This window comes from Dendropsophus ebraccatus, chromosome 3, assembly GCF_027789765.1.
Source record: "Dendropsophus ebraccatus isolate aDenEbr1 chromosome 3, aDenEbr1.pat, whole genome shotgun sequence".
Taxonomy (NCBI): Eukaryota; Metazoa; Chordata; class Amphibia; order Anura; family Hylidae; genus Dendropsophus; species Dendropsophus ebraccatus.
Window position 1 is genome coordinate 170,534,742 of NC_091456.1, and position 15,090 is coordinate 170,549,831.

The 15,090-nt window shown below is 44.5% G+C and overlaps 1 protein-coding gene across 2 annotated transcripts in view; it reads left to right on the forward strand.

Annotated features, from left to right (window-relative positions):
- The window catches only part of SLC45A2 (solute carrier family 45 member 2), a 67,913-nt gene that overhangs the window by 3,055 nt on the left and 49,768 nt on the right, over positions 1-15,090 (forward strand). Inside the window, exon 2 of one of the 2 annotated variants that reach the window (XM_069964786.1) lies at positions 5,679-5,861. In XM_069964786.1, the coding sequence (XP_069820887.1) occupies positions 5,679-5,861 (183 nt within the window). Of the gene's footprint in view, positions 1-5,678; positions 5,862-12,674; positions 12,747-15,090 lie in introns of those variants that run through there. The other variant, XM_069964787.1, reaches the window with a different exon arrangement.

The following is a 15,090-nucleotide window of genomic DNA, read 5'->3' on the forward strand; positions in this document are numbered from 1 at the left end:
TAGACAATGCTCTGTGAGCTCTACAGCCTGGACCTCAGACTGATCCATTGTACATAGCTAGTACTGCTCTCTGTATCCATCAGCAGCGCAGATTATTCTCCTGTACTTATAGTGTTCTAGAATCTGGAGTGCAAGCTTTTTAACTATCTTACCTATTTTATAACTAAGGTCAGGGTGAATATTTTGTTCTTTTATAAAAGAAAATTCTCAGAGTTTCTTTTTATTCATCACAAGTTGCTTTTTCATGTTCAGGGTTTTTAAAGTTAAATTACAATTTGTGCTCACAGTGTATTGCAATACAGAATCCTATTCCTGATACAGCACTGCTCTTCTCCTCGAGTTGTGTCTCATATTGCACTATTTACTTGTTGGCTGTAATACCAGACACAACCTTTAGTCAGGGGTGGCACTGCTTCAGTTTAGTTTTAGCAACGCCAGCCGGTGTCACATCTATTGGACGACCCAATAAAGAGGACTCTGTAATCTGTGTGAACACACAGAGGCACATTACAGAGAGCGAAAGGCCATGTTCATCAAGAATAATTTCAATTCAAATAAAAGGGCAAAATGCCAAAAATCCAGGGAACACGCATGTTGTTAGCTCCATAAACATTAACCCTTGGCATGGTGTATGCAAATCTAACACTGCCTGTCATCCTGCCTGTATATAACAGAAAGAGATTGGGCCCCACCGGGGGATTCTGTGCCCTTTATCTGGTCTGGTTAGTGATGCAGGGTAAAGGGTGGCACATCGGCCTTTCATTACATCTCTAACTAATAAGGATTTATTCTCAGAATTTTCATAGTCTTTATTACTCAAGAAGGGTATGAGAAATACCGTCCACAGCAGTAATAGATCTAACGTACTCAAAGCTTCCCCACAACCATATATACTGTATACCGACCACATATCAGTCCCTGCACTGCTATTGCCTCCTCCCAGGGAGTAAGCTAAAACTAAAGACTATGGTGTCTTTTTGTGTCTGTCTCATATGGGTCTACAGTTGCAATAAAAAGTAAGTGAACCCTGTGGAAATGCATTAATAGAATACGGACTGATTGTCGCATTTGAAGAAAAACACAATATAACTGATCCAATAACACACAGTAGTGATGCTTATGTGTTGTATGGAGTAAACACCCACTGTGCAGGGAAAAAAGTGAACCTGTGTGTTAATCCAAAAGCTGATGGTAAATGGTGTTTGGATAGTGAGAAATCTGTTCCTAATGGGGTATTCCAACCTACGTAAAAAAACAAACAAACAGAAATAAAAAAAAGACACTGCTGGGATGAAAAAAAAAGAATAAAAACCCTTACTCTCCTTTCCCCCGCAACTCCTGTTCTTTTCCTTCTGTCCCACCATTCTTATTTTTTTTTTTCTTTTCCGCTTCCGAGATGAGCCCTTAGGGCAGGACTTTTTCACTCATTCAAACAGACACCACAACCACCAGCGATTGTCTTAGCAGGAAGGTTCTGCACCAAGTGCTTATCCCGAAAGCTAAAAGGAGAAGATCAGAAGCTGCCATTGTGGTTCCTGAAAAAGAAATCCTGATGGCTGTGCTAAATCCACTGAATGAAGGACACTAAGGGCCCTATTCCACCGGATGATTATCGTTTGCATAATCGTTAACGATTAACAATCTCAAACGACCGCTATTGCGAATGACCTGAAAACGTTCACTCATTTCCATGGAACGATAATCGTTACTTATGATCGTAATTGCGATCCTTTTTTCTTCGCAATTTATTTGCTATTGCGTTCGTATCTATTGCGAACGACTGAACGACTTCTTATTCAATGCGAACGATTTGCGAACGTTTTGCGAACGAGCAACGATAAAAATAGGTCCAGGTCTTATAAAGCGATCAACGATTTCTCGTTCGGTCATTAATCGTTAACTGCATTTCAACCGAACGATTATAGTTTAGAATCGAACGATTTAACGATAATCTGAACGATAATCGTCCGGTGGAATAGGGCCCTAAGGGTCCATTTACACAGAAAGAATATCTGCCAAAGATATGAAGCCAAAGCCAGGAGTGGATTTAAAAAGAGGAGAAATCTCAGGCTTTCCTTTATGACCTGATTTCTGTGTATAGTCTGTTTCTGGCTTTGGCTTCAAATCTTTGGCAGATAATCTGTCAGATAATCTTTCTGTGTAAATGGACCCTAATGGTGCGTTTACACAGGCAGATTTATCTGACAGATTTTGGAAGCCAAAACCAGGAATGGATTTGAAAAGTGGAAAAATCTCAGCCTTTCCTTTATGACCCGTTCCCTGTTTATGGTCTGTGCATGGATTTGGCTTCAAAAATCTGTCAGATAAATCTGTCTGTGTAAATGCACCATAACAGTGGATGATGGATCCCATATTTGATTCAACACTTCTCAAGGACCCTTTCACACGACTGGAAAATCCATCCAAATTTCTTCTCAGGAAATCCAGATGGACTTCCAGGTCTATAAAAAACTGCTGCCACTCCAGGATTACGGGCTGAGCTGACGGCAGTGAGCGAGCCTTCCTTGGCCCTGCTGGCAACCAATCTGGAATTCCGGAGGTTTTCTGATTAGAGATGAGTGAACCAGGCCGAGGTTCGGGTTTGTACAAACCCGAACCATCAGCATTTGAATCCCTCAGTCTTGTTCTCACTAGGTCAGTGATGGGCAACCTTTTGAGCCTGGGGTTAACATTCGGCAAAAAAACAAGTACAACTTGGATGGTGTGTCACTTCGAGGAAAAAAAACACAATAATTTTGCGATATTTATAGTCTATAGAACAAAAATACATTATTGTAATATATGACTGTATCTAATAAACAAAAAAGTAATTATTGTGTGAAGTAAACTCAAAAAGTTTTAAAAGTCACTGAGTACCAACCACTATTGGGGACAGTAGACACTACCCCACCTGACCCCCATCGCCACACATGCACTACCCCACCTGACTCACACACACACACACACACACTACTTCACCTGACCCCCATCCCCAGACACACACACACTACCCCACCTGACACACACACACACACACACACACACACACACACTACTCGACCTGATCCCCATCCCCAGACACACACACACTACCCCACCTGACACACACACACACACACAGACACTACTCCACCTGATCCCCATCCCCAGACACACACACACTACCCCACCTGACTCCAACACACACTACCCAACCTGACACACACACACACACTACTGCACCTGATACCCATCCCCAGACACACGCGCACACACACACACTACTGCACCTGATCCCCAGACACACACACACACACACACTACCCTTCCTGACTCCCACACACACACTACCCCACCTGACTCCCATCCCCCCCCACACACACACACACTACCCTACTCGACCCCCATCCCTCACCACTTACACTTACAGTACTTGTGCAGTGATCCAGAATGCCTTTATAAAGTGAAGCTCAGCGAGTTTTGGCGCCAGGAGACGACACTGGAGGCAGGAGCAAGACGGGGCAGAAGAGTGGTGCCATTGCACCCGGCTGTACGCAGCTACTGTGACATCACAGTAGCTGTGTCAGGGTGGTACATGGGGCATGGAATACATGGTGGGGTCAGACTGTACTTGTAATTTCAGCGCCACCGGGGTTGTTCTGGAGCTGGCATGTGGCCACATACTTTTCTGTATGCGGCCGCGTATCAGCAACTATGGCTACGCGTATCAGTGCTAACATACTGTACGTGTCATAGGTCCGCCATAACAGGACTAGGTCATAGGCTGTATCCCTGTTTTCCAAGCAGGACTGGGGCTGTCTCCATCTTCCCCACGGAACAGGAAGACAGCAGAAGTCAATTGCTGATGGTTCTGGTTTGTACAAAACCGTACCTTGGCCTGGGTGTCTTATCTCTATTTCTGATGTGCATCAGGAAAGTGTCTCGAATTCTGGCGCTCCCATATATTTCTATGGGGTGTCTCTCTCAGAATTCTGGCATACATAGGACAGGATCTATTAAATCCTGACCTATTTTCCGGAACAAACACCCTTCAAGAAAAATGGATCCCTATGGGTCCGGAAATTGCACTTGGATTTCCTGATTAGAAATCCAGGCAAATTTTCCTTTTGTGTGAAGGGGGCCTCAGCTTTCCTCCCTGCACTGTGGATGTTTACTAAATGTGCTCTATAAAAGACATGAATAGTACAACTATCTGCGTGTTACTAGTTTAGTTACATTGTGTTTGTCTACAACTGGGACTCCATTCACACATCCATAACCATTTGCATTTGCACAGACCAGAGAGGAGCGTGACACCTACGGGTGTGTATGGGGCCATCAAAATGAATGGGTGTTTCTGCATTTGAGGGTCAGACGGTCTAAGAGAATAACCAGACTACACTTTATTTCTATTTAATGCAGAAATCAAGGAAATTTCAGAGTCTATGGGGGAGATTTATCAAACTGGTGTAAAGTAGAATTGTCTTAGTTGCCCCTAGCAACCAATCAGATTCCACCTTTCATTTTTCAAAAGAATCTGTGAGGAATTAAAAGTGGAATCTGATTGGTTGCTAGGGGCAACTGGGACAAATCTACTTTACATCAGTTTGATAAATCTCCCCCTATATGTCTAATCCATCTATTTGTCTCCAGTCTACCTTAGACATGGGTAATAGCAGATCATGCTCCCTTAGTAAGGGCCCTATTACATGGAACGATTATTGCGCAAATTATCATTATATCGTTCAAATTTAAACAATAATCGTTTAATGTAAATGCAGGCAACAATCAAACGTCCAACGAGAAATCGTTCATCGTTTGTTTGGTGCTGACACCAAAATCATTGTTAATCGCTCGCTGTAATTCTGCATTGGGTCCTTCATTGGCTGGGATCAGATGGAGTAATGGTCTATTTACACGGGACGATTATCGTGTAAATGATCGCTTAAACGATCAGATTTGGCCGACCGTCGTCCAGTGTAAACGCTAGTAGCGATTAAATTAAACGATTTATCGCTGATCGTGGTCTTTTATAAAGTTCTCAAATCATCGTTTGTCGTTTCTATTTCGTGAACATATCTGTTCGTGTAAACGTGAACTAAATGATCGTAGTTACGACTACAACTGACAACTATTGTTCTGTGTAATATGGTGAATGATTTCAGCTTAACAATAAATTCTCTTGTTTGTGATCGGTTATTGTTAATTGTTAAACATTGTTTCGCCTAATAGGGGTGGGCAGGGGGTCCTGGGGGGAGATGCGGGACGGGAAGATCTATAGATCATCAGGGGGGCCCATAGGAGATAGGGGCTGTCTGCTACCTCCGCTCCTATTGCACAGAGCGATGGCCAGCAGATCATCGTTATGATTTTTAAAAAAATCTCAACATGCACGCCAAGCGAGTAACGGACGATCATCAGCCAAATACGGCCAATAATTGCTTGGTGTAATAGGTGGAGCCTACAATATGCGAAGTAGAAGCATATACCTTGTAGTTTCCATACTAAATACCTTCAGTAGTTCGGAAAGTTCACCAATCTGGAATCAATACTGTGAAACAAGGCAGGTTTGTTCATCATGTACTGTGTGTTCTCTTTATACTTTGATTATACAGAACACTTGAAGGACATGGTAGCACAAATCTAGCTCTGCTACATCTTGATGTTTCCCCATTGTAATCCTCCTACTTCTATTGCAGCTATATTCAGGAACAGGAGCAGCGCTGAGAAGAGGACGTGGGCCATTGTCATCACAATGCTGGGAGTTGTAGCTTTTGACTTTGCTGCGGACTTCATTGATGGCCCGATAAAAGCCTATCTGTTTGATGTGTGCTCGCACCAGGACAAGGAGAGGGGGCTGCACTACCACGCGCTGCTCACTGGTAAGAACTTCCCTTCAGGCTTTGTACTCATTCCTGAACATTTTTTCTGGAAAGGAATGAGCTGTGATCATGTGATGGGGTCACACATGTCCAGCTTGTGATTGTATTAAATCTTCTCCAGCCTGTGAACTAGATCTAAGCAACATGTCATCATCGTCCCATATGATCGTCCAGTCTGTGCAATAAGCTGGGGTTGTCCAGGATAAGAAACATGGCTGCTGTCTTTCAGAAATGGCTCCACTTCTGTCCTCAGGTATTATTGCATCTGTATTCCATTGTAGTAAAGGCAGAGCTGTAATACCACATGCATCCTAAGAAGTAGTGTTGTCTTTGGAAGAAAGTCGCCTTGATGGCCTTGAATGGGTTACTGTGCTTGTTGTGGAGAGATGGTCTGCCTCAGACCTTGCTTTATCACTACATGTGGGACGCTGTTGAGCACTGTCATCCTGTGATCCTTTTCTCTAATGGTGCTTGATAGAGATGAGCGAACCTGGAGCATGCTCGAGTCGATCCGAACCCGAACTTTCGGCATTTGATTAGCGGTGGCTGCTGAACTTGGATAAAGCCCTAAGGCTATGTGGAAATCATGGATATAGTCATTGGCTGTATCCATATTTTCCAGACAACCTTAGAGCTTTATCCAAGTTCAGCAGCCCCCGCTAATCAAATGCCGAACGTTCGGGTTCGGATGGACTCGAACCCGAACCCGGTTCGCTCATCTCTAGTGCTTGACTTTTCTTCCTCCCTGTCAGCTAGGGAGCTTTCTTCTTTAGTATCTAGGCCGGGCCGTAAGCCACAACTTTCAGTTCCTAGAAGTATCCAGGGGTCCTTGTACATCCTACCCCTCAAATTCAGAAAGAGATGGTACAGAGGCCTAAGATTAATCTGCTACCCAAACACTGAAGTCCATCCACTTCCCCAATGTTTTTAGAAGTGCAGGCCCTTTCCTGACTGTGGAAAGTGCACCTGACAAACTCTCTCCCAAAGTCTCTGTTAGTCTCACCTCTAGCTGTTCTCTTCCTGCTGCTCAGCTTGTAATCCAACTTTAAAGGGAATCAATCAGCCCAATTATGCTAATATGGTTCCCTGAACCGCTGTATACAGCTCCTGAGCAGCCCGCGCACGTACTGTGGCGGCTGCAGCAGAACCTGTTTACTCGAGAAAAAGAGGCGTGTGACAGGCAGAGGTTGGGAGGTAGTCATCTGGGCGGCTCCTCGCCTGTGTCCAGTCACCGTTCTCTGCCTGTCGGCACGCTCGGAGGGGATGATTGACAGGCAGAGAAGCCTTTTACTGGCCTCTGTCTGTCAATCATCCCACGGAGCTCGCTGACAGGCAGAGAGCAGTGACTAGACACGGGCGAGAACCACCCAGATAACTACCTCCCCTTGAGCAGCTTTTCTCTTTGTTCTTCCTTCTTTACTTGTAGTCTTATCTCCTCAGCAACTACTCAACTTGTCACCTATACAGCTGATCAACTTGTCTCAGTTATACTCTCTCTGCAAACCTTTCATAGGGAGCATATTAGCATTCTCCACCCACCTTCTAGTAAGGTCTAGAACAGGGGTCCTCAACTGGCGGACCGTGGTCCGAACCCGGACCGTGGAGGTCAGCTGTCCGGACCCCTGGTTGGACCTCTCAACCTCCCCGTCCCGGGACGGCCCCCATGTGTCCCGCTCCCCACCGCACTGCCTCCCGCCCCATAGGCATACTGTCCTAAGATATCAGTACGCCTGTGGGGCTGGGGACAGTGTCGGCCCGGCCCCCGGGCCGATACGCGCTCTCTGGGGATGTCCCAGGGATTCCCCAGCAGAGCGTGCATCAGTGACCTCAGTGTACGTCGCCGTCCTGAACTTCCTGGAAGTACACAGGGGGACTATATACTACTGGGGGGTACTATATACTTTTGGGGGGTGTGCACAGGGGGGCTATATACTACTGGGGGAAGCGCAGAGGGGGGCTATATACTTCTGGGGGGAGTGCACAGGGGGGCTATATACTACAGGGGAGAGCACACAGGGGGGGCTATACACTACTGGGGGGGGGAGTACACAGGGGGCTAAATACTACTGGGGGGAGCTCACAGGGGGCTATATACTACAGGGGGAGAGCGCACAGGGGGGGCTATATACTACAGGGGGGAGAGCACAGGGGGGCTATATACTACTGGGGGGACCTCATCGGGGGCTATATACTACTGGGGGGGGAGAGCTCATAGGGGCTATATACTACTGGGGGAGAGCGCACACGGGGGCTATATACTACAGGAGGAGAGCTCACAGGGGGGCTATATACTACTGGGGGAGAGCTCACAGGGGGCTATATACTACTGGGGGAGAGCTCACAGGGGGGCTATATACTACTGGGGGAGAGCTCACAGGGGGGCTATTAACTACTGGGGGGAGCTCACAGGAGCTCACAGGGGGCTATATACTACAGGGGGAGAGCACACAGGGGGGGCTATATACTACAGGGGGGAGAGCACAGGGGGGGCTATATACTACTGGGGGGACCTCATCGGGGGCTATATACTACTGGGGGGGAGAGCTCACAGGGGGCTATATACTACTGGGGGAGAGCGCACACGGGGGCTATATACTACAGGAGGAGAGCTCATAGGGGGGCTATATACTACTGAGGGAGAGCGCACAGGGGGGCTATATACTACTGGGGGAGAGCTCACAGGGGGGCTATATACTACTGGGGGAGAGCACACAAGGGGGCTATATACTACTGGGGGAGAGCGCATAGGGTGACTCTATACTACTGGGGGAGCAACAGGGGGGGGCTATATACTACTAGGGCAGTCACCCCCTTTGTACCCAATATCAAAGTGCTGGTGAGAGAGAAAAAACACCAGTTTTCCCGCTAATAAGCAGCAATTCTGTATGTAAATAGTTGAACGTTTGTGAAAAGTAACAAAACACGTTTCCTACTGATGTTCACCTCGGACCTTCACCTGACAATAGACCCCGGTAAGTGGACCTTCACTAAAAGTTGAGTACCCCTGGTCTAGAATAAACTGGAAACTTTCTATACTACCTAAACAGTTCCCACTAAAGACTGCAGGTGTCACTGTTGCCTAACAGTTTATGTAGTGTGTGTGTTGTGTAAGGCATGTAACCCATTCTCTGCCTGCCAGTTACACTGCTTGGGCCAGTTCACACTGAGTAAACACGGCGTAATTCCACGGCAGACCTCTCTCCGCGGAATCCCGCCGTGCTGAGTGTGCTGCTGTAAGTGAATGAGGGGGTGCGCGCTCGTCCACTCCCTCTCCTCTCCGCTCAAAGAAGTAACATGTTAGTTTGAGCGGAGAGCGGCGGCAGCGGACGAGCGCCCGCCCCCTCATTCACTTACAGCAGCACACTGAGCGCGGCGGAATTACGCCGTGTTTACTCAGTGTGAACTGGCCCCTACAGAGAATACATAGCATACTTTGTTTTACTACATTGTCATAGGAACGTGTGAGGAGGACGTTTGATCGGCAGGGCTTTATTGGGCTAAAACCTCCAGCGTTGACTAGAAAGAAAGAGCAGCAACACTTGCCTGGATGCTGCGTCCTTTTTTCTTGCTGAAAGCTGAGAGAGTGGTGTACAGACATGGCAAAGTTTTTTTTTTTTAAAGTTTAAGCCTTAAACCAATGGTTTAAAGATTTGCAATTTACTTCTATTCACAAATCTCCAATCTTCCAGTACTTATTATCTGCTGTATGCCCTGCAGGGAGTGGTGTATTCTTTCAAGTCTGACACAGTGCTCTCTGCTGCCACCTCTGTCCATGTCAGGAACTGTCCAGAGCAGTAGAAAATCTCTCCTGCTCTGGACAGTTCCTGACATGGACAGAGGTGGCAGCAGAGAGCACTGTGTCAGACTGGAAAAAATACACCACTCCATGCAGGACATACAGTAGCTGATAAGTACTGGAGGACTGGAGATTTGCAAATAGAAGTAAATTACAAATCTGTATAACTTTTTGACACCAGTTTATTTCTAATCCTGGATAATGGGCATTGGTTATTTTCTATACTTGTATTCCCAATAAACTTAACATTTTTATTATTTTCTATGGAGCTTGTCTTTATCATTCCTGTTTAGTTACATAATATTTTTGTGATTACTTTTTATTGTTAGTTGTGTTTTTGTTTTTATAGTGTTCAACTTGTATGGTAAATAGTGATAATTTTAACAGTTTAGGCCATAAATCTGTGTTCACACATTCAGTTTTTCATCACGATTATTAAAAACTGTCAGGAATGGATGTGAAAAGAGAACTCTCAGTCTTTTATATTCAAGAATTGTAATGAAAAACCTGAACATGTGAACACTTGTTTATGGATACCAATAATGTGTAGTTTAATATTTTTCTTTCTTTCCTTTTTTCCCCCATAAGAGAGCATTTCGTCAGCCATGTGCATGATCTGTAACACAAAGCGTTGTGGTCCAGGACTGAATGACAGTGCGGGAATAACATGAAGTGTTATCTCATTGATGGGCTTATAATTACTCTGCCGCTTGTGTCCAATTATCTTCACGTTGTAAATGTGACATTTGTATAATGCGGGGTAACAGGAATATGTGGCTGCACCTGTGATGAATCCTCCGCACCATCCATCTCCCAGACACTAATATTAACAATAAGCAGATGATGAATGAGGCTTAATAATATAATAGTACAGAGCTGATCGTATCATGTGTAATGGGGGCAACTTAATCCATGCACAGGTTTAAGGGAGTGAATGTAAAATGCTCTCATTGATGGTCTGAAGATAAAGTATATTATATGGAAAAAGGTATGAGGCCTCTTCCTCATTACAGCTTGCAGTATTTAATACATCCCATTCTTTACCCATAGACATTATTATAGCGTCGCTACCTCTTTGCAGGTATAGCAGATTTCACCCCTCTACAGGATGTTGTGTCTGTGGGAATTATCCGGAAGACATTAGTGAGGTCAGACACTGATGTTGGGGAGATCTCCGGTATACGTTTGGATGTGTAGTATCCCACTACGTGTTTTCTTTCTCTTCTTACTCCTTGGTAAAAGTGTTTCACTCTAGCGTCACAGGTTAGGACAGGAGGCTGCTGTTCCTTACTCCAACCACTAGATGTCATACACTCACAGCACAGGTTCTGCTACACACACACTGGTAGTCTGCACTTCCTGGAGGTACTCAGTCTAGCTACAGAAAATAGGAGGGCAGACCTGTTCCAGAAAGCTAGCTACCCAACCATTATGGGTTGCTAGACTAGACCCCTAGGGAATCCGGAGAAAAGGGAGTCTCACCCCTTGCCTACGTGGAGGACTTACTTTATAACACAGGATAGTCGACCACTTTACAGAAAAGGGATGGATACTTCAAGACTGGACCTACATTAGAGCACAGTGCCAGAAAGCCGCTCTCTACTGACAGATGCTCAGCTTTGTAGGGAGGGTTCTACAAGTCAGCTACACCCAGAGCAGGGACTTGTACTACCCCATTAGAACGGAAACCTGACACGGTGGGGCAGAAGGCGGTTAGGTGAGATAACTAGGACCCATCCATACTTGATTATGAAGATTCTTCAACACTAGAGAAAAACATCACCACATTCCGGCAGAGTACTTAGTAAACTAAGCAAGGGGCCCTCCTATCTGGTCCCTGACACTTCTGTTACTTCTATCAACTCACCTGTTGGATCAGTATTATTGCCTATCTCCACCCTTATCTTTCTATTGCACTCTTTTCTCACCCACTCACAGCACATCTACAAATGCTGTAGAAGGAAGTCACATGGGGATAGGAAGTCTAGACACACCTTCAGTTAGTCTTGGGTTGGTCTCTGTAGAGAACGGATGCACATGAGACGCCTTAGCACTTGTTTCTTAAAAGCAGCACTTCCACACACCTATGCAGTGCTGAACGCACACTTAGAGAGGACAAGTCAGGGATCACCCCAACCCACACCGAGAACCAGTCTAAAAGTGCAGGACAGTATCCAACAAAAGAAAGGAACTCATCCGGATAGAGCAAAGTTGCTAGAAGCCTACGTCCTCTATCTCACAGCGCGGGTGGCATCAGAGGACTTGAACACTCTGCTCATCCCAGGTAACAAGGCGGCTTGTGTCACCCTCTAGGACGGGTTGCCCAACACTGGTGGGCAATAGGTGGAGCAAAGACCAAAGAGTCAAAACACGGCACAAGTATTCTCGCTAGTCTCAAGTACTCTCTACCTCTTCTACCTCTCAGCACGCAACTCAGTCAGCACGACTATACCTCTCTAAACTCCCAGCACAGATTGGGTCGCTAAAGATTCAAGGATATTATCCAGTCAAGATCCTACTGTATATCACTTTGTGTAGCCTTCCTGCAGTAAGGAAGAAGTTTATTTATACTAATTGGACTCATTGGTTATTAGAACCTACGCAGCCATTGCATCCTTCTTGGGTGATCTCCCCTTTCTGTGAGTAGCAGTACCAATAGTCCGGGTGGGTCACAACTCCACTCCGGACCACCGTGATAAGTACCCAAGGGACCCCCAAACAGCCCGGCAGTTTGCTGACCACAGGGGAAAGGATATAGACAGCCTCCCTAACATAAAAGCAGGTGTGCCACCATACCTGTGTGCCCAAAGGCACTGGCGTCATGACAACCTAACATCTGGCTGAGCTATATTCGGACCTCTCACATTACCTCACATGGTGGCCTCACACGTTACCATCTAGCGAGTGAGTGGTCGAGCGTACACCACACTGGAGCAATTTATGGCGCTGTCCTATAGAAGATTCTTTTGGTTGCCCATAGCAACCAATCTCAGCTGTTGTGGTACAAATGAAAGCTGAGCTGTGATTGGTTGCTATGTGCAACAAGAAAAATCTTATTATAACATGGCACCATAAATCTCCTCCTATATGTAAGTTATATGCTCCACATTAAAGGGGTACTCCTACATCAGGGAAAAAATGCTGTGTCAGTGACAGGAGCTACAGTGTGACTGCCGGGGTCCCAATAGTTTTCCCTGTCTGCCTTACTTGCCTCAGTGCAGGCAGCTCGGTGGCCTCAGGCAGACTCCATTACACTGATCAATGCAATGGTAATTACACTGATCAATGCAATGGTATAGCATTGACCAGTGTAATCAATGTAATGAATGAATGTAATAGTCCCCTAAGGGGAGATAAAAAGTGTAAGAAACAAAACAAAAAAAAACACTGTCCCTCCCCCAGTAAAAGTTTAAATCACCCCCTTTTCCCACTATACAAAAAAACTAAACAAAAAAACAAATCGTATATTGTAGCATGCATAATTGTCCGATCTATTAAGATATAACAATACTATTTCCATATGGTGAACAGCGTAAACGAAAAGAGGAAAAAACATTATTTATAAAAAAAAATTGATGAAAAGAAAAATATTTAATAAAATTAACAAATAGGATACTAATAAAAACTAGAGATTGCAGTAAAGAAAAAAAGAGGCCTCAACCAGCCCTGTAGGTGGGGTGGGGTGGGGGTGGGGAAATGCTATGGCTTTAGAAGGTTAGGAGGAAAAAAGGAAAACGCCCTCCCTGTCCCCAAGCGTCATGTGGTATTACAGCTCTGGTCCTTTTGATTCAATGGAACTGAACTACAATATTGTACACAAACCGAGGACAATAGTGACACTATTTTTGGAAGAAAGGGCATGTTTTTTTGAATCCTGGTTATCCCCTTTAAGGGTGCCTTTTACATGTACCAAATTCAGAGTTTCATTCTGCTGAGAGAATGTAGTTTAACTAATTAGATGCAGGTTTAAATAATAAGTAGCCCATGCTAACCTGCCCGCACTCTCTCACTGTGCTCCTGCTTGAGTCTCCAGGTCCCTGCTCACAGACAGCCCGCTCAGCCAATCAGTGCACTGTCCCACTGCAGGTCCTTGCTCACTGTCAGTGAGCAGAGACCTGGAGACTGAAGGTTAGCATGGGCTGTTTATTTTTACCAGCTGCTAATTAAACATGGCGATCACTACATCCTTGCAGCGGAATGCAAATCTGTTGCGAGCATGCAGGGCTATAGGCTATAATGGTACTGAGCATCATAGTGGATTTCACTGCAAAACACGAACCCTATTCCGAACAAGGAGAATTCCTATTTTAAGGGGTTAAAAATGTGAATTGAAAAAATGACCAAATATGGTTACTTCCTATTCCTTTTGTGGCCGTCGCTTGTGTTTATTACAAGTAATGCAGTTAGTTATCTGGTGTTTTTGTTTTCTGTTTTTTTTTATAACCTTATTCTCTATCATTTCTCGTACCGCGTCATCTGACATTATGCTGTTTTGTACAGATAAATATCATGATTATTTTCTGCTTAAAGTTCTTTGCCAAGATTTTTATAAAAAAACAACAACTTTAGAATAAGCTGTTTGCAAGAATCAAATTTTATCTACTTTATATATGTACTTTATTCTGGCAAGGAAGTAAAAGCCTGTATCTGTATTTGCTAATTTTTCCTCCGTTTTAAAAAGTTCCCTGTAATCTTGCCAACACAAAATTTATATAAAATGCTGACAGATTGTAGTCATGAGTATAGAGCCATCCCCCCCCCCCTTTCTCTTTAAAAGGGAAATTGAGCAATTTGCAGATAGGCCAATAGGCACAGGGTGAGAATATGGGGGAAAAGGAGGCCCCAAAATACTGCACTCTAAAGGTACCTGAACACAAAAGAATTCAATGGTGTGTTTGTGTGTATATATGTGTGTGTGTAATATATATATATATATATATATATATATATATATATATATATATATATATTAATTATATATTTATATATATATATATATATATATATATATATTATATTTATTTATTTCTGGGCACTGTTGGATAAACCTTTTTATTGCAAAAAATAAAAGGAAACGAAATAAAATTCTTGGCAAGAAATTTACCATTTTGTTTACAGCTCCTATGTAAGGCAATACAGTGCCTTCGGAAAGTCTTTAAACCCTATCCCTTTTTTCACATTTTGTAGTGTTGCATGCTTGTGATAAAAGTCTGCCCTCGTCTATGGCTCTGTTTCCATCTGCGGCCGAAACCACTCCCACACTACTTAGCCAATAGCCATGTGATGTTGCCCAATAATTCTTGAAACATTTTGTGGATATTGGGGAGGACATGTGTTGACTGCATTCGGAAACATGGGCAATATAGGGTCTTACAGCTGACAATGTATATCAGAGCAGAAACCAAGCCATGAGGAGGAAAGAACTGCCTGTAG